The following is a 19,827-nucleotide window of genomic DNA, read 5'->3' on the forward strand; positions in this document are numbered from 1 at the left end:
ATGAATGAGCTATTGTTTGATGTTGAAATATATATTCTAATCTTAAATCACATATATATTCTCCTTTAGGGATAAAATTAGTGTGATGAATGATGCTTCACAGTTGTCTCCCTCCTCTAGTCTTGTTTGTTCTCTATTGATTGTATTTACCTCAAAAGAGTAACTCTATGATTGTCTTGTAGGCTACCGTGAGTTTTGCGGATAGTTACATTTATGCCGTTAGACAGGGAGTTGTCTATAAAGAAACAGTGCCCAACTACTATGAGACCCCAGATGCCAACGGCAATGTGAGTCAAAATCTTTATCCGTTCGTTTCATTCTTCCACAAAATTTGAATTGAAAAATTTTTTTTAAATATATTCAACTGAACAGCTTGTGCCATTGTATTCATTGTGTAGACGATAATATGTTGTACTATATAATATATCACATATGTGTCTGATACAATAACATGCTATATCATACTATACATATCACACATGTGTCTGATACAATAACTTGTTATAACACACTATACATATCACACATGTGTCTGATACAATAACTTGTTATAACACACTATACATATCACATATGTGTCTGATACAATAACATGTTATAACACACTATACATATCACATATATGTCAGATACAATAACATGTTATATCACACTATACATATCACATATATGTCTGATACACGGCAAAACTTTGTATTTCAGTACGTGTGGCAACCCACCATGTCCTTTGAACGTAACTTAGGATCATCAGAAGAAATAGCATTAGGAGCTCCAGCTGTCTTTAATGTCACCTTCGGATTTCCGTATCGAACTGTCTCAGATGTGTTTGCACAGATACAGACCGAAGCCCCCGAACTTCAGGTTTCCTATTTCACCTGTGATTGTGCATCTTTGCTCTTTCTATTTGCACTGTAAATAAAATTAAGTTTCTCTTAAACTTATTACACCTCAGTAAATTTTACAGATTTGTCGCCTGACCTTTGTCTCACATGGAAAAGCCTTAGTACCCTTTCTACCGATGTCCTACGAGGGAGATTTTTTGAACGCCACCAACTCTACTTCTAAAAACATAGACCTTGCTTACAGCTCCATTTCTACCGTTTCTAGCTTTGGTATGCAACTTTATGTTTTTGTAGAAAATAAATTTTATCTTTATATTACCTGTGTTAATAGTTAAATGATATAAATAGAGTATAAAGATACAATTAACAAAAATATAAAAAAGTAGTAATTAGTCTAGTTTTGGAGCATTATGGAGTTTCTTTTATTCTATTTATATAGACAAACTCTTTATTAGCATCAAATAGGATTTTATCAAGTTTTAATAGCAGGAAATAATATCAATAATATTAGTTGTTTGCCACGGGTTGACAACTCCTTTAACATAGAGCCTTGTGAGAAATAGTTGCCCTCACTTTTACACAGCGTAGTCATATCCTTCCTGTCATAACATGTATATTCTTGTTCAAATACACATATCGCTATACATATTGCTACATACACCGTCCTAGCAACATTGACTGTGGCCCACAGATATCTTTCTTGTTGCACAGGCTATGGTTACTATGTGGGGGACGTAAGAGACTCGTACCTGTCTTATGAAGCAATTGTTATGCTGAACACAAAGGCAACATTGGGCCAAAACTACTCTTTCACATCAATGATGAACATGGCAAATGGAGCGGTGAGCAGAGACCCCAACCCACAGAGCCATTATGTAACTGCAGCAAACGTGCCTCCAACTCTTGTGAGTCTCCTCAGCTCAGTTCAGCCGCTAGTACATTTCTAGTTTTTAGGCTGGTCTAGCCTGGGAATGAGTCAGCCAGTCTATGAGTCACGCACCCAAAAGTGTTAATGGTTTCAGAGTTAAATATTTGTTTATTTTATAATATAAAGTAATTCTAAACAGTTTACTCGTTTATTATAACATAAATTAATCTCCGGTATTGTGGAGAATTGAGTCTAATATTCGGTATACATGAAATTGAAAAACTTTAGGTTGGGTCTACAGCGGTTTACAGTTTTTCAACATTCTCATGACACAAATATTTAAAAGAAAGTTAGTTCTAACCATATCTATAAAGTTAAATACTTTTTAGCCTTCACTGATGCGGTGTTGTTGCTTTCTAAACAGGTCCTTTGGTTTCCTGCCATTTCTTTATAGCGGTAAATTCAGTACTGTGAGTTGTGCTATCTTGGAAACTATCATTCCTTATTAATCAAAAACTAAAAGAATACCTGTTTTTATTTATAAGAGCTGCAGCTATTTAAAAATGAATAGATTATTCATTTAAATTGATAATTAATTTAAATACGCAAGAGTTCTTATGTGACGATGCAATTTAATTGGTTAAATGTACTGTAATTCCTCATTTTAGTTACAAAAGTCACATAGTTATAGCATCAAGATTAAAATTGGTAGAGTTTTGTTAAAACTATGCAACCTTATGAGAGATGGAATAACTTGCCATGTGATGCAGACAACTCTACCAGAAGTGGAACTTGGGAAGCTAACAAATGCGACTGAGTACTCTATCAACATTGGAGGCTCAGAGATATTCTACATAGACATCTTCATTCCTCCGGGCACACAGCACCAATATGTTGTCAATATCTTTGCTCCATGGAATGAGTCCTTCTACGGTTAGTCTACAAGCCCTCCGTATATGGACTGTAGTCTCTGCAGTCCAATAAGATAGCTCAAGGCTTTTCAAATAAGTATTTCTATTTTTTTACTGTGCTATCTACTCCTGTACAGAACAAAGGCAGTTTTTGTGAGGATGACCACCAAATCATTGCGAGGCTAGAAGGTAAATGGTGACGCAATTCAACAGCTCAGTATGATAGTAGTCTAGCTCCAAAATAAACAATATTTTTGCATAAGTGCCTTCTCTTGGTTAAACAGTGGAAATTGTGCTTGTCTATTCAAGTGTTGACTTACGTACCATTCAAGTGTCGACTTACGTACCATTCAAGTGTTGACTTACGTACCATTCAAGTGTTGACTTACGTACCATTTAAAAATAAACTTACACAAAATTTTAATAGATTTTATCAGAAAATATCAGTATTGTTTATCATTTGCGATGGTTTCGGGGTTTGAGATGATCTGACAGCCAGGATGTTTTAAGATTAAAATTGAAAAAACTTTATCATGTTTAAAACGATCAAATTCAAGCAAAAGTACAATTATGATGTTAATAGTTACACTTTGGCAAAGAAGCGGACAGAATAGAGACTCGTAGAGCTGCGACTTGAACGCAATAGCCGATACCAATAATGAGAAAAACAGACAGCTTCGAAACTAGTTACATTTTTTCGGCAAGTATTTTTCTTCTGTGCATTTAACCACAATCAAGTTTAGTTGATTAGATCTCAAAACAACCTGGCAGTCAGATCACTTCAAACGCCAAGAGCAATCTCAAATGATATAAAAATACTGATACTTTCTGATAAAATCTAGTAAAACTTTGCCAAGCTCATCTCTAAACCAATCCATACCCATTACAATACATACTACCGTATGTTTATATGTGGCTGACATAGCATACTATGCTACAGGTGATTATGAACTGTTGGAGGCCTACGTCGTCAATGTTGGCGCCAATCTAGCCTGTTATGAGCATACTAACATAGAGACGGAAATCACAAAGACTGTTGACAATCTAAATGGACTCAACAATCTCGGTATCATCACACTTGGCTATGTGCCAAGTATCGCCCCAGCAGGGGCTGAGGATGTAGAAATCACAGATGAGGCTAATAGGGTAATGAGATAACAATATTGGTTAGAATACGACTAAAATATATTCACTGTTCTTTAAATTCACTGTTGGTCACCTCGAAATGTTAAAAATTTGACTATAAAAATAACAGTTTTATTTTATCAAAACTAAAATAGCGCAGAGCTATAACAATTTATTCAGTTATAACTTTTAATGGTTTGCATTATTTAAAATATGCTTTTGCGTAACTATGTTATAGCTATATATGTTGACGTGTATAATCATATCACAAGTGTGTATGTTGACCTATATAATCATATCACAAGTGTGTATGCTGACCTATATAATCATATCACAAGTGTGTATGCTGACCTATAACATAGTATCGTAAGTAGGGCCTATGTATATAAGTAAGTACCTATATAACATAGCTGATGTGTTAATGTTAAATAGAATGATTATATACGAAGTGCATGCATATGTTGTTCTAGATACTTATTTTACTAATATTACTATATGTTAACTTAGATAACTTCAATAATACAGCACTATTATAGATGTATAGCAACTATTCATTTGTCCGGGTTAATAGACTCCAAGATCAAATATGATGAGTGATTTTACAGAAAGTACTGACATCTTTTTACAAATTTTAACTTAATTTCTTAATTTTAGTAAATTAGACTTTTTAAACTCGGAATACTTGCGAGGCTCTAGTTCTGTATAACTGTGAGTACGACTGAACTCATTAGAGATCAGATGAAATATCAGGAAACTGCCTTTAGTCCCCGCTCACTAAATGCTGCAAGTATACATGTAGGTCAATCTTACCGTTCAATGCAGTACTATATCACATTTTCGTATTTTTACAGACTTTAAGAACACACTTTATTTTCTATATTGGATAATTAATAATTAAGGTTGAACATGCTGTCATGAATACATGTTGATGCCATGTAATGCCTTTTGTTGGCAGATCCGCCTAATGGCACACGTAGCCGTACCATACAACACTACTCTAGAGCCCACGGATATTATTCCAGTTGCTGCCACAATAAATATTGATGATGATGACATGTGGGTTGGTTTCATTGAGGCAGAAATCACATCGGACGTTGATCCAAGCAACAACGTGGTAAGGAACATCTGCTAATTATAATAATTGTAATAATAATTATAATTATATGTATTAAAAAAGTATAAGAGTTTGCAGAAAAATACATTACAAAGTAACATTAGTCTATTAAAACCTGTGCAAAAAGCATGGATTGAAACATTCTAGAAAGTGGTATGGGCACATAGCGGAGATAGTTTTGGAGAATGACAAAAGTTCTGTGGAACTTTTTATTGCAAGCAGACCATGTAATTCAAGCCTACAGACCAGACAGCGTTGAAAGAAAAAAGAAGGAAAACATAGGGAAATACCAAAAATTTGCGAGAGAAATAAGAGCTTTGAAAAACACCTGTGGTGGTGGAGGTAGAGGTGATGGAACCGGGAGCAGTTGCTAAACTGGAAGTATCCTGAGAATTCTACCCTACTGGAATCAGTGACTAGACTGAGAAAGATTTTGGATTTCTCAGGTTGGGATTTTAACCGGATGCCAACTAAAGACATCTGAAGAGCTGAGAAATTCAACTAATGGTGATAATGAGGAAATTCTCGCTGCTTCCTGGGTCTGATGGTAAACCAAAAGGTTAAGAAAACTAACTCTAACAGAAAATGGTTTTAAGGGAGGACACTCTGACATAAACCAAACCTTCATAGCCATAATGAATCCAAATCATACAAAACCAACCGACAACATAAATAGAATGACTAGCTCAGCTAGGCAGTCCTCATCTAGATGTGGAGAAGTGGAGAACCAGGAAACCCATGGTTGTCGACTCGTTATAGACACATCAAGAAGGAAATACTCATGCGGAAGCACCAGGGCTGTAAAGATGTGCTACTTTTAGAGTAGACCAGAAGTGATGGCTACATGAGAAGAATTCAGAACATTTGGAATGGTCGATGAAGCCTTTCTATGAGTGAACAGGTATTATCAATATACACACTGATAGGGTTATAGAGGCTACGAGTCCTGATATTGTAGTAGCAGATAAGCTGAGGTCAAAAACACTGATTGTTGATATGGCTGTCCCTAGTGATGTACGAGTGATTTACGAGTTTGACAGCAGAAAACAGAGAAGATAGAGAAATACCAGAACCTAACATTGGGGATGACCAGGATAGGGAAGACAACAGCGCAAGTTATCCTCTTCGTGGTAGGAGCTCTCGGTGCCAAACATTGGGTTACTGATTTGATAGTTCTACTGAGAGTTGATGTGAAGAAATATCAGTTGGCGCAGCGGACAGTTCTGTTAGGATCGTCTAACATCCTCAGGAAGGTCCTGTCCACCCCAACCTAGTAAAACTAGGTCGATGACAGGAAATAACACCAGCTTAAGCTGTGATAAAACCAATAGTAATTATAATGCATGATATGCTTCGAGTGAGGCTGAAAATGCCATCATCTCCATCTGTGGTAGCAATAATCATCTTGGTAAAGTCTGCAATTAACCGATAACTGTTATAAATGAGAGGAGCATTGTAGAATGTTTGCGGGTATAAGAGTATTGCGACTGTATTTGTAAGTAAATGCATCATTATTAACATGTTTGTAGGAGAAAGAAGGTGTTTCATTGGCGATATTTGCAAGCAGTGATAGAAACTTCACTGTTGGAGAGTGGCAAAACTTTACAGCCGTTCTCACAATGCCTCCTGGAGCTGCATACGCTGACTTCTCAGTAAGCAAATTTCCCTAAAGTCAGCAGTTCATAAGCACATTTCTATTTATCAAGACAGAAGACAGCCGCGATTACCAAAACAGCTGCGACAGCTCTCACTATATGCCTAGACCAGTTGTTATTATTGTATCATTATTGCTGTTGTCATTACTATTAGTGTTGTTAATATTGTTATTATTAGCACACGGACAACTACTTGTATTACTATTACTAATATTCTTGCCACATAATCCCATGTTTTAATGAACTGAGAATATGCAAGTTGATATGTTGAAAGGCGGAAATGTGTCGGTATGTCGAAGAGTCGTCCAACCATGTACTATTGTTCATTGTCCTACACTCTGTTTACAGAAAAATATTTCTTGGAACCATCAGCAAACTCCAAATTGTGCAACCAGAATGATATCTCACAGAAATCATTAATATGATTAACATTGACTTTCTGTCATGATCGTAGATAAATAAACCATAAATAATAAAACCATAAAGCCATAAACCATAAATGATCATAGGTATATATATCTATGGTCATGATTTAGAGCAAAGGTAGATCAATCAATAATTATGTTCAGATTGTGGATCGACCAACATGTATGTACAAGCTTTGATTGACACACGACAGCGCCATCTTGTTTCTCATGTCCCACCACTTATTGAAAACTTAATAATTGGCAGCATAAATGTGAAATTGACAATGGCACCTCACAGGTTTCAAAATAGGGGTTAATTGTAAAAAAATTGAATTTATTCAATTTGATTAATTCTAATTCAGATTGATGTTCTCAGTATGATAACTTGACTTGTCTGACTGTAGGTCAATCTTATCAGTCCAGAGGATCATGGAGAGTCACGACTTAAAATCTATGATGTAGAGTTTGTCTCAGCCGGACAAAACATGCTTGAGCTGGCAGAAGATTTTGAAATTGAGGCAGTTGAGAATCCGTACGGAGTTCTCGATACACAACACATACATTTTAAGTTCGCAAGGAATTCAGGTTAGTAAATATATACTGCTAGAAACTAGCAACCCCTTAGAACGCCTTATCTTATAATCATGTGTGTAGAATAGTCGTCAAAAAGTGTTAACAGAGTGAGCTGGAATAAATTTAATGTGGAAGTTTGTGTTAAAAGCCATAAATGATAAACACTGCCTGAACAACCTACCAAAAAGGTTAACCTTTTGTTGAAAAAGTTATGTTGCCCTCTACATTTTTTTTAAAACCTTTCGGCAGAACCAAGCCTGCTTTTTATGCATTAGATATGATCTTTCAAACATTATTCTGGTGATTGCAGAGTATGAAGTACAATTAGATTGCGTAATGTTAATATGCTGATATTGCCGTTACTGTAAAATTAATTAGAAGATTTTTTAATTAAATTAATTTTTAATCAATAAAATTAGTTTTTTAATTAATGAAATTGATTTTTTGAAATTAATTTAAAAAAAAATTTTAATTAATAAAATCACATTTTCAATTTTACCAATTTAAAAAAAATTGGAAAATTGGATAATAGACTAGTTGTTGCCTCTACCCAAGGCAACAACTTGTATTAGTTTTTTCATTTTTTTCGTTTACGTTTTTACATATTATCAATTTATTGCATTGTCAAAAATCATTTTAAAGTTTAGCAAAAACACTTGAATGAGATGCATAACTTTGACTGTTATTTTGTGATGAGGTACAACTAATGTGAACATGGGTAAATGGTCCCCGTATATACAATTCATGAGTCTTCAATGGTCACTGGAAATGTATCATCTGCATTCTATCCAAAAGGTTTCATCGAAGTGCCTTAATAAACAACATTGCTTGACAGCTAAACCTAGCCCTTTTTAGTTTCCGCATTTTTGGCTCAAATAAATTTGAAATTAACATGTGAACATGATGACATCATTGTACATGTTAAATGGTACTCAGGTGTTGAGTGTTTTGACAAGAACAAGCAATATCTTGTGTAGCTACGTAGAGTCAAGACCGACAAACTCATTGGTCGTTGTTGGAAGCAGCATATACATGTACAAGCTCTCGGTGCTCAAAGTTTAAAGGTTATGATAGCACACAACATGTCACAACATGTCACAACATGTCACAACATGTCACAACATGTCACAACATGTCACAACATGTATTGGCTTAGATTTGCTTGTGACATGTACACGGGGTATTACAAACGGTGTGTCTAGGCATGAAAATGCTTTCAGACATTGCCTAAATAAGTGTCAATCTATTATCGTAACAAGATTTTGAGCTACTCGCTTCTCTTGTAGATGTATCTGGCTTGTCAGACTTTGTTGATCCTGAGCTATCCAACCCGATGGGCCTGAATGACAATGAGTTCATGTTTACATTCTGGTTGCAAATGCTGGATACGGTTGAGTTGGTCAACCAATATTCGTTTGACATGATTGCAACTGTAACAGCAGATGGCACCGAGCTTTGTACAGCAACAAATGATACAACGTTGTATATCGAGGCGTATTACTATGACAACGCAGTGCTCATATGGGACGTGATGGTTATGAACGAGCCGAGTGTCATCAACCAAGAGTAAGTTCTCTGCAGATATGCGATTTCTCTGTCAGCTCGATTTAGTAGGAACTCAGAGTTTTTTTAAAGACCTGATGAGTAACAAGCTGATATCTGCTATGAATTCATTTATTTGCTAACTAAATTCTCAAGTACAGCTAAGAAGCATTCACATTAGTTGATGAGTTGTCCACTCTTTTATAGCAAATAGGAAAACTGAGGCAACTCTTAATTTTGTTGTTCAGAACTAGTAAAATATTGATACTTGTTATATATTTGCCACCCGCTCATCAAGCTGGTCTCTAAATTTGTTAAAACAACTTTCAGTCAATCGGCAAATTTATTTAGTGTTTTATAGCTAGCTTTACCATGACAAACAAAACAAAAATCACACAATTACTGTATTTAGGGCTTAGAGAATGCCAAGAAAGGCTAAGTACAGTCATTTACTAAATTTGCAAACAAAAAGCATATACATTATTCACAGTTATATTCCAACCTCATTATTAAGCTTTGCAATTGTATCTCCATTATCTCTCTTCTAGTTATTCCTATTTGTTTACTAACATTCGCAATTTAAATTTTAGCACACAGCTTGACTTCAACCTCTCGATCTATCTAGATAAGCCCAACGTCGCTCGAAGATTTGCCCACTCTGTCAAATTGAACTTCCGCGTGCCCCACTTTAGTCGGCTGGACGGTTTGAGTAATGAGCAAGTACTGGTGGACCAATTTCAGCCGCCGACCTCCGTCACCCAGTACGGTCTCGTATTCGAGGTACATACTCTTTTTCATCGTAATAAAATCTAAATGGCAGCTATTGTAGCAATTACTGTCGTGATACTTTTTATGCATGTGAAGAGCTAAATATCTTTCATTTTTAACAATATACATGTAAGTTTATATTAATGTTCTATGTTAAAGATATTGTATGTTAAAACATCTTCATATTTAAATGCTCTAAAAAGATTTTGTTATGTTTTATGTTATGCTGTGTTGTTGTGTGAAACACCTCATTATGTGAGTTTTATTCATATAGATAAATCTTACCTAAAGTAGTAGTTTTGTTTATTATTAAACTTTGTGAACTGTTTCTTGATCAAACAGTAAAATCAATAATAATGATAAAAATTGATTGGTAATAAATTGAATCAATTATATTCAACCAATAATAATTATTCACATGCTTGAGATATTTAAAAAAACTCATTTGCATAAAACTATGCTTAAAAAGTAAACAATGTTAATAATTTAAATATAAAAACAGACAAATCAAATGAGATGAAACATGCATTATAGAATTTTGCAAACATATTATTATTATATTATTATTATTTGCACTGCTTTTTAAAACTCAATGTATCTTTGAAAAACATGAAAAACAAATAACAAATATATTTTAAACTAGAAAATTTTGTAACAAAATTCTCCTAGCGGTTTTTGAGAAGCAATGGCTTATTGTAATAATAAACATGAGAAAGCTATTGGCTCCCTGCTTTGTAACTGGTGTGATAAAAATGCAATAAAACTAGGAATAAATGTACTTACACATTAGGAAATATTTTTAACATCGCTGCAGACAGTATGAGTAAAATCAGCAAAACCTACATGTATGTGATGCTAACATTTCAAACATTCAACTGATTGGAATTTTAGTGGGAGCAGATACGATGGGAGAACATCAACTATCTCGAGTTCAAAATAACTGTTGATCCAAATCACGAGCTCCCTCCCGGCCTTGGAACTAGGAAAATGACTATTCCTGTAGATGTTAGCTGGAAACGAGAAGATAAAGACAATCCGGGTACCTTCGATGACTGGTACACAGAGATGAGAACCATGGAGTTCAACCTTACCATCCCAGGTAGGTGCAATTCATTTGATATTGCCATCCCAGGTAGGTGCAATTCATTTGATATTACGATCTCAGGTAGGTGCAATTCATTTGATATTACGATCCCAGGTAGGTGCAATTCATTTGATATTGCGATCCCAGGTAGGTGCAATTCATTTGATATTACGATCCCAGGTAGGTGCAATTCATTTGATATTGCCATCCCAGGTAGATGCCATTCATTTGATATTACCATCCCAGGTAGTTGCAATTCATTTGATATTACTGTCCCAAGTAGGTGCCGTTCATTTGATATTACTATCTCAGGTAGGTGCAAATCATTTGATGCTATCATTCAAGTTAGGTGCAATTCATTTTATATTAGCATCCCAAGTAGAGGCTATTCCTTTGATGTCACTACCCTAAGCGATAAAAATACTGCAAGCAATAAGAGGTGATAATAAAGTACTGCAGGTAATAATAGGTGATAATAAAGTACTGCAGGTAATAAGAAGTGATAATAAAGTACTGCAGGTAATAATAGGTGATAATAAAGTACTGCAGGTAATAATAGGTGATAATAAAGTACTGCAGGTAATAATAGGAGATAATAAAGTACTGCAGGTAATAATAGGTGATAATAAAGTACTGCAGGTAATAATAGGTGATAATAAAGTACTGCAGGTAATAAGAAGTGATAATAAAGTACTGCAGGTAATAATAGGTGATAATAAAGTACTGCAGGTAATAAGAGGTGATAATAAAGTACTGCAGGTAATAAGAGGTGATAATAAAGTACTGCAGGTAATAAGAAGTGATAATAAAGTACTGCAGGTAATAAGAAGTGATAATAAAGTACTGCAGGTAATAAAAAGTGATAATAAAGTACTGCAGGTAATAAGAGGTGATAATGAAGTACTGCAGGTAACAAGAGGTGATTATCAAGGTTCCTAAGCTAGTTTATTCAAGATGATCTTTCATATTATAGTTTCGTTTGCTGAGACACACGTATATTACTATCATGTTTATAGAGAAACCTCTATACTGCTGTCATGTTTATATAAATATTTCTATAATACTGTCATGTTTATAGAGAACTACGATGCCCTCGGGATGGCCAGCGGAATTAAGGACTGCCAGATAACTGCTTCCTCTGACGATGGAACAAATGTTGCTAAGAATGCTCGACCAAGCGGCACTGGTTGGTCAACTGGCATTGGCAGAGGCCGTCCCCTCTACCAGAACGAATACATTCAAGTCAGTAAAATTATGGACTATCTGAGTAACAGGTTTTTTATATTTAAGCTTGTAGCCACCTTTTATGACTTCCGATTTGATGCTAACTACTTCAGGCGTTAAACACTTTAGTCGTTAAATATTTCAGGTGTCATAATAAACCTCGGTGAGGTCTTGTGCTGCTCTGAGTATTTCATATGAAAATCATCGTTTATTGTAATTTTGTTCTATAAAGAAACATGCAAATTCATTTCGGTAATCGAGTGGCAACATTCTTCTTTTATTGTCGATTAGTATTTTTGTTTAACTTCACACTTGAGGATTAAAAGGCCCGTTCATACCTCTAAAATCTATGCCTGTGTGTGGATTTGCCTTTCAATCAGTATCAAATTGTTTTGAATTGCTCTAATAAACTTGAAGAGTAAATGAAAAACTTGAGGAGAATCTCAGCTTCCTTTTATCTTAGCAATGTGGTTGCTCATTAATGTGACAGGTGGACTTCAGCGGAGATGTCAAGTTCACTGGAGTAACCATCTACCCATTTGATGATGCCGATGTCAGCAGAATTAACAGCTTCAACGTGCAATACAGTCGCAAAGGTGTACGCTGGGTCTATGCAGTCAACAGCTATTTTAAGGCAAAAGTGAGTTACTTTGTGCACCCTATCTGATGTGTCATCCGCTTCTCACTACCAACAGCCAAACTTGAAGGTTGACTTGCAACAGAATTCACATTACAGTTGTTTGGTATCAAAAGATTTACTGTGTCTTACTCTGCTGTGTTGTAGGTGAAAAATATGTGGAAATGTGATTACAAGCTCGTAAAAGCTCAAAAATGAACAGTTAATCGCAGCCATCATGAAAACGCCGTAGATTAAAATCCCTTTCCAAAACGGCTCAAATGGGACGTAGTTGAACACGACGGCTTCTGTTTACACTTTCATGCAGCCTCATTCGTCTAAATATTTGTACAAATAAACTTCTCAAATATACTTCAAATAAAACCATGTCTATTTTCCTTACGCGTCTGTTTCATCATCATTGTAATGCTGTCACTTTTAGCACTGATATCTTATAACTTACCATAAAAATTCGTTTAATTTTTTAATCTAAACTCGAAGGAGTGCATATCATCCTCTGATAAACATGACAAGCCTGTTGGTCACCTGTGATAGTCGAAAAATGCTGCCATATGGCAAGAAGTATGGGTCACATGATCAGATTACAACTAGATGATTAGATCAAGCCGAAACAAAATTGTAACGTAGCGAGCAGCTATATTTGATACGGGCTTTTTGGTAGAGCCCGAAGTGTTTGTCATAAACTAGTGCTGTGAGACGTTTTATATTGAGCATTTTATTGGCCTTTTATTTCACATGATCAAAAACAATAACCACGTAGAGTTGAGTACGTCGTCGAAATAAAGAGATTCCAATCTACGGCGTTTTTGTGATGGCAGCGATTAACTGTTCGTTTTTGAGCTTTTAAGAGCTTGTAATCACATTTCCACATATTTTGCACCTACAACACAGTAGAGTAAGACATAGTGAATCTTTTGATACCAAATAACTGTAATGTGAATTTTGTTGCAAGTCTACCTTTAAGGATAGTTATAAATGAGCTCAATCCCTTACCTAGGCCAAAGGGTTGTCACTGTCATCTTCTACTGTAGTGGCTTTCTCAAAATCTGTGTTGTCCCTAGAATGGCCGTTCTCTTTATTGTTTCAAAGGACATGCGTGCCTCTACTTCTGCCAAATATTGTTATTATTGTTCAATTGGAAAATTTGACGGTCAAATGGAGATGTGCTATGAAGTCCAAGTATGGTTCATGGCTATCAGCTGGTTTAGAGTCTCAAAGTTTTACTAAGTACATGTAGTCCACAAATGAACAGATAGATTGAATATTTGTGAGCGAATTTTATCATATTCTGAGTCATTCTGTAGTTGCATAAAGAATATTAAGCTAATTAATAATTTTGCTATTTATTTAACTTTCCACTTCACTTGATAATGCTGGTGATGAAAACTCAAGGTGTATTAAACTCGCTGTCTCTCTTTCTGCAGATATTCGATGTTGACTGGGACGGCAGTCCAAGTGCCAGTGATTCAAAGTTTGTTGCATTCGACAAGTCTGCTTTCATAGCGCAGCACATCAGAATAGTGCCTCAAACCAGCACTTCAGTTAATTACGACAGCAAGCTCAGGTTTGAGCTACACGGGTACGCCTACCCAGTGGGATCCAGTCTCCCAAGATGTAAGTGAATGCTGAATCTATCATAGTCAAAGTGATCGGAAGATATGATAATATGAGAAAATCTCAATTTTACGAGTTGAATGAAACATGTTAAGTGCGCTGACTTAGCACGAATAAGTTTATATCACTACAAGTAGTGCAATAGACTACAGCATTCCTCTACGAAATCACTTAATGAAATAATTAGGTTGATATTTTACTGCCTCTCCTTCTCACTGTAGGAAATGGATGGTTAATTAGGTTAAAGTCCGGAGCATCTCTAAAATCAAGAGATGTTGATGGAGTAGATGCTGTAGGCTTGCGCCTGCAGTAGATGTAGCTTGTATTCATTTTCATGTGTACAATGGTGTCTGTGCTAGTGTGTGCATGTAAGGCGGCATTTGTGCATGTGGTGCGCACATAGCAGCAGTAGTGAATGAGACTGTGTCTACAGGTGCGCAGTATTACTGTTGTTACGCTGAGAAGACTTAGAAGACAATGTGTCAACAGTGGTGTGTCACAAACTGTGGAAGTACTCAAAAAGCAACATATTTTTTTATAAAACAACATTTTATTTTCTCATTAACCCAACAGTTCAACCATTAACTAAGTTACTTTTCTCTGCAATATTTGCGTGAGAGCAGGCCTGTATTCACTCGTTGCAAGTTGGGGCGGCTAATGTTAGGCGACTAGTTATGAACACCTAGGGGTGTGGAGGGGGGGGCGGTGCAAGCCCCCAACAAGTTTCTCTCATGTAGGGCCTCAGTCGGGTCTCTCATGTGAAGTTTATCGGCAAGTATCCACATTTTTCTATATTTTTTAGATTTGTTTTGTTTTAGGTGATGTGACTGCTGGGACGTTTTTAGATAGGCAAAACTTGACCGCAGTTAAAATGCTCAGAAAAAAGACATCTTTTTTCTTTGAGCGTTTTAACAAAGATCATTTTTGCTGATTTTATTTTAAGTTCATCCAGGGGTTTCCACGCTTTTGGTGGGATATGGCCAAGCGGATGTTTGATAAAACTTGACCTTTTGCAAACTTTTGTAAAAATCATTAACAAGAATATTTTGCCGCTGATGATAATAATGACGCCTAAGAACTACCAAAAGTTGGTGTTTGTCTCTATGGCTTGGAATAAAGTGATATTCTACAACGATAAAAACCGTCTCCATAGCCGTTAGGCAAATAACTGTTCGAGTAAATTATGTTGAGGTCGAGTTATCTGAAGCAATTTATCATTGCGTGGGAATAAACCAAACAAATCCGTTCGGGTTAACCTCGTGTTCGAGGTGAAATGTTACATTTTATCTGAGGGCGGGTTATCCAAGGGGGAGTTATCCGAGTCTGACTGTACTTAGCCGCAGAAAATTCCTAAAAAGTTGGGGCGGCTGAGCCGGCCAGCTGCCCCAGAGAATACGGGCCTGCGTGAGAGATGAAAAAGGTCTGCTGAGACTACAGACCACATAGAAGCCTGAATAAATGATAATTTACATTAGCTATAAATCATTTCTTTTCTATCTTACTAAGTAAGCACTCATTCAACATTACAGACCGCTGCCCAAGTGCTGACTCCTCCTTGCAGACATATGTAGAAAGGCAGATCCTGTCCATTCCAAACTCAGAAGCGCTCTATGCATGCGTTGTTGCAAAGCCAGGGTTAGTCTCTCTTCTCCTCTTCAGTCTCTCTTCAGTCTCGCTTCTTTGCACAAGCGCTTTGTATGCCAACTATAGAATTGTATGCAAATTATAAGGCCTAGGAAAGCCTGATAGCAGCTCTAATTTACCGTGCCTTACATTTCTTGGCCATAATATTTAGTATTATTTACCAAGCTTTCTTTGGTTGCTCAAGTAAATGCTTTTTGGTTTCTATAAATACTGCTGGTGCATATCTTTCTCGAGTAACACAAAGTATTCCAATGACTCTGTTTTACAGGTCATTGCCAGTTTGTTCCGGAACACCAGACTTTGGAATTTCATGGTTTGGTAAGTGTTCTTAAGAGCAATTTTTGAAAAAAATATTTCCACAAAGCTAATTGAAAAGGAAATAGATTCATGATTGAACTGAAAAAAAAACCTTTACGGTACACCCGTTAGAGCTGGTTAGATCTATTTAAACCTAGTTAGATCTAGTTAGAACTAGTTAAAGCCATGCTAACAAGATTGTTATATTGGAGATCTATAAGGTTCCCTAACTGGTATTGCCTTCCAGCTGGTAACAAAATTAGCAAAACTTTTTAGCATTTACTTAGAACATGAGAAATCCAGCGGGTAGTCTGTCTCCAATTTGAACAGAGTGAGACATTTGTTTGTATCGCTAATAATTCTATCTAAAACTTAGCAAGCTGTCAGCCATGTGGAAAACTAGAAATAACAACAGACTCACAAGAACATTGCACCTTTCTTTTTAGCTATGGATGATAATCTTATCAACCTCTATGGATACGAATCTACAACCAATGCTCTCTACGGGCTAGCTAGAGATCGTGTATCTGTTCTCAGAAGCAAGGATGATGGACACAGCTGGTTAGTCCAATGTATTGATAATACTTCAAATGAAATCATCAATGATTTTTGCGAACAAGGATTCTGGGTTATAAACAACGCTACATATGTTCCGAATTATTGTAAGCAGAGCTGTGGTGTGGACATTTTTGTAAACAGAGCTGTGGGGTGGACATTGCAAACGGAGCTGTGGTGTGGACATTTTTAAATTAGGTGCGTAATAAGTTTAGCCTTACACTTATCCATATTTTAGCATCTTCATAAGCTTCTAAAGACGAGCAAAGTCTAATAACAAGTCACCAGCTAGTGTGCTGAGTCATGCCAATTTGTTAAAAACTAAAAACTGAATTATCTAGTTGAAAATGAAGAATACATGTATGTAGTCATATGAATAAGTGAACAGCATAAGATAAGTAGTTCCTGCAGCAAAGACCTCATCTAATTTTGAGACTTTGTGCTAATTAATCTATTTAAATCGATCTGTTAAGCTCATAACCTAAAGTTCTTGACACACCGACAGATAGCTGGAGTGGTTGAAGTTTGACTACTAAAAATCTACGAGTCTTAATACGAAGGGCACCTAACCTCAGACTGCTTAAGTTAAGCAGGAAGTCAAGCTTAAGAAGTTAACAATACAACTATTTTACAGTGGTTACCTCAAAAGGGCTACACCAAAATACCACCACTGACATCATTGCATTTCTTTGGTTCAGCCTCATTTAGATTTTTAATTTTTATCTATGAGAATAAAGCTAGTGAGTCGATTAGCAGCCATTTGAAGATGCAGCTATTATCTACCTACAGGTTACTTTAATATGAAAATGGCAATATTTCCAAAATTATAAAAAATATTGATATTATAATATTTTCAAATTTAAACACGGTATGTGCAGACAATATATTGCACCATGTAATCATGCTTTATATTTGATGTATTTTGCTCCAACAAAAAGTGATTAATTTTTCATCAACAAGTGTATGCTGCAAAACTTCAACAAGTGTATGTTGTAAGACTTTAAAGAGTGTATGCTTTAAGACATCAACAAGTGTATGCTGTAAGACATCAACAAGTGTATGCTGTAAGACATCAACAAGTGTATGCTGTAAGACTTCAACAAGTGTATGCTGTAAGACTTCAACAAGTGTATGCTGTAAGACTTCAACAAGTATATGCTGTAAGACATCAACAAGTGTATGCTGTAAGACTTCAACAAGTGTATGCTGTAAGACTTCAACAAGTGTATGCTGTAAGACTTCAACAAGTGTATGCTGTAAGACTTCAACAAGTGTATGCTGTAAGACTTCAACAAGTGTATGCTGTAAGACTTCAACAAGTGTATGCTGTAAGACTTCAACAAGTGTATGCTGTAAGACTTCAACAAGTGTATGCTGTAAGACTTCAACAAGTGTATGCTGTAAGACTTCAACAAGTGTATGCTGTAAGACTTCAACAAGTGTATGCTGTAAGACTTCAAGCTCTAGTTCCGTTTTTCTCTTGCAGGAAAGCCATTGCAACAGACCGCTTTGATGCTATCAAAGTATTGGGAACATTTGAACCTGTACTAGAAGTTCCATTTCCACCAGATGGCGCTGGTGATCTAGCAACAGTCTTTGGGAATTATGCTAAGGAAGTTGACTCAACTCACACTTGGGCTGGTAGGTTAAATAAGTTTTCTGTGTAATCTGGGTTAGTCAACCTAGCTGCATATTGCAGAACCACTAGATACAACACCGGCGCTTCCCTTATAGAGCAGCCGCCAACCAGCAGACGAAGTGACTCTTTAAACAGAGTTTGTAACAAATGGCTTAGGAAATCTGAAACATTAACATTATTTCTGCTTTTTTGTATCTTTTTGATACAAGATTTCATCTGGTTTGTTCTGAATGGTGATTGAATCTATTTATTGTAAAAAAATGCAGTGATTATTGCATTTACTGATAATATGTTATCCAACCCAACAGCTGGTTGAGATCAAGGTTTTTGTAAAGTAAGTTGTGCTCAAACCTGTATATACATGTACAGATTGCAAAAAGAATGCTATTCTAAACTGGCTGAAATGTGGTGATTACGCAGCGAACGTTAAGCTGTATAGTACAGTTTCACCAGATTGTTTTGTATAAAACTTTTCGCTAAAACCAGTTAGCAAACCTGATGTGTATGCAAATAATACGTTGTTTATTTTAGCCTCTGAAAAAGCTCTCCATGCTTATCCCAACAGTAAGTCAGAGGTGCTCTCCCTCTCTGACGCTGATGAACAAGTTGCCTATTGGGGCAACAAGGAATGGTTAGGGTCTTAGAATCTCCAACAGACCGCTGCTCTGAGCTAGACATCTCTCACGCTTTTCTACCGAGAGACATATTCCATCTATTTAACTCCCTTAACCATTGTCTTAGCTCTCAAATATCTTGTGAACAGAAAGCGAGTGTATGTCAAGCAGTTAACCAATAACGGCGATTCCTTTCTGACATTTTAAGAAACTGCTCAAAATTAATGTTCTTTCAGGTTACAAGACCTACACGTATCTCAACCATATTCATTCTACTGCCAGATTTACTGTTTTCCGTCCATTCTGTTTGTGCTTGACAAATGACCCACTGGTCTGAATTTAGATGCTTCTTCTCTCATATATTTTTGTACAGACTGATGGTTTTCTTATTTCTATGCCAAAATTGTGCTTAAAAAACTGTAAAAAATGTCAAAAGCCATCTTTATGAAAACAGCAAGTACTGAAACAAACAAGTCCAAAAAGAAGAGAAAAGAGAAAATGTCAATTATAGTGTAAATGTAAAGATAAGTTATATGGAAGGACACTAAATATTAAGATTTTAGCACCTGGCAATAAGTTTTACTAAACCAGCAATAAACTTCACTTCCCGTTCTCGACGCAGTTTTAAGGAATTTGAGAGATCCTAAAGTAAGCAAGTCAAACCTATAAATGTAGGTCACAGGAAAGATGAATAAAACCCATGAGATATAAAGT

The 19,827-nt window shown here is 36.0% G+C and overlaps 1 protein-coding gene across 1 annotated transcript in view; it reads left to right on the top strand.

The window, feature by feature from the left end:
- The window catches only part of LOC137390558 (uncharacterized), a 34,355-nt gene extending 15,212 nt beyond the window's left edge, over positions 1-19,143 (top strand). Inside the window, exons 18-38 of the mRNA XM_068076887.1 lie at positions 183-287; positions 703-861; positions 965-1,112; positions 1,554-1,747; positions 2,481-2,643; positions 3,562-3,767; positions 4,702-4,860; positions 5,901-6,113; positions 6,390-6,512; positions 7,327-7,507; positions 8,782-9,061; positions 9,628-9,817; positions 10,697-10,904; positions 11,968-12,131; positions 12,604-12,753; positions 14,175-14,364; positions 15,894-15,999; positions 16,277-16,326; positions 16,752-16,866; positions 18,347-18,501; positions 19,031-19,143. Of these exons, the coding sequence (XP_067932988.1) occupies positions 183-287; positions 703-861; positions 965-1,112; positions 1,554-1,747; positions 2,481-2,643; positions 3,562-3,767; positions 4,702-4,860; positions 5,901-6,113; positions 6,390-6,512; positions 7,327-7,507; positions 8,782-9,061; positions 9,628-9,817; positions 10,697-10,904; positions 11,968-12,131; positions 12,604-12,753; positions 14,175-14,364; positions 15,894-15,999; positions 16,277-16,326; positions 16,752-16,866; positions 18,347-18,501; positions 19,031-19,143 (3,372 nt within the window). The remainder of the gene's footprint in view (positions 1-182; positions 288-702; positions 862-964; positions 1,113-1,553; positions 1,748-2,480; positions 2,644-3,561; positions 3,768-4,701; positions 4,861-5,900; positions 6,114-6,389; positions 6,513-7,326; positions 7,508-8,781; positions 9,062-9,627; positions 9,818-10,696; positions 10,905-11,967; positions 12,132-12,603; positions 12,754-14,174; positions 14,365-15,893; positions 16,000-16,276; positions 16,327-16,751; positions 16,867-18,346; positions 18,502-19,030) is intronic.
- The last annotated feature ends 684 nt before the right edge of the window (positions 19,144-19,827 follow it).

Source organism: Watersipora subatra, chromosome 3 (genome assembly GCF_963576615.1).
Source record: "Watersipora subatra chromosome 3, tzWatSuba1.1, whole genome shotgun sequence".
NCBI lineage: Eukaryota > Metazoa > Bryozoa > Gymnolaemata > Cheilostomatida > Watersiporidae > Watersipora > Watersipora subatra.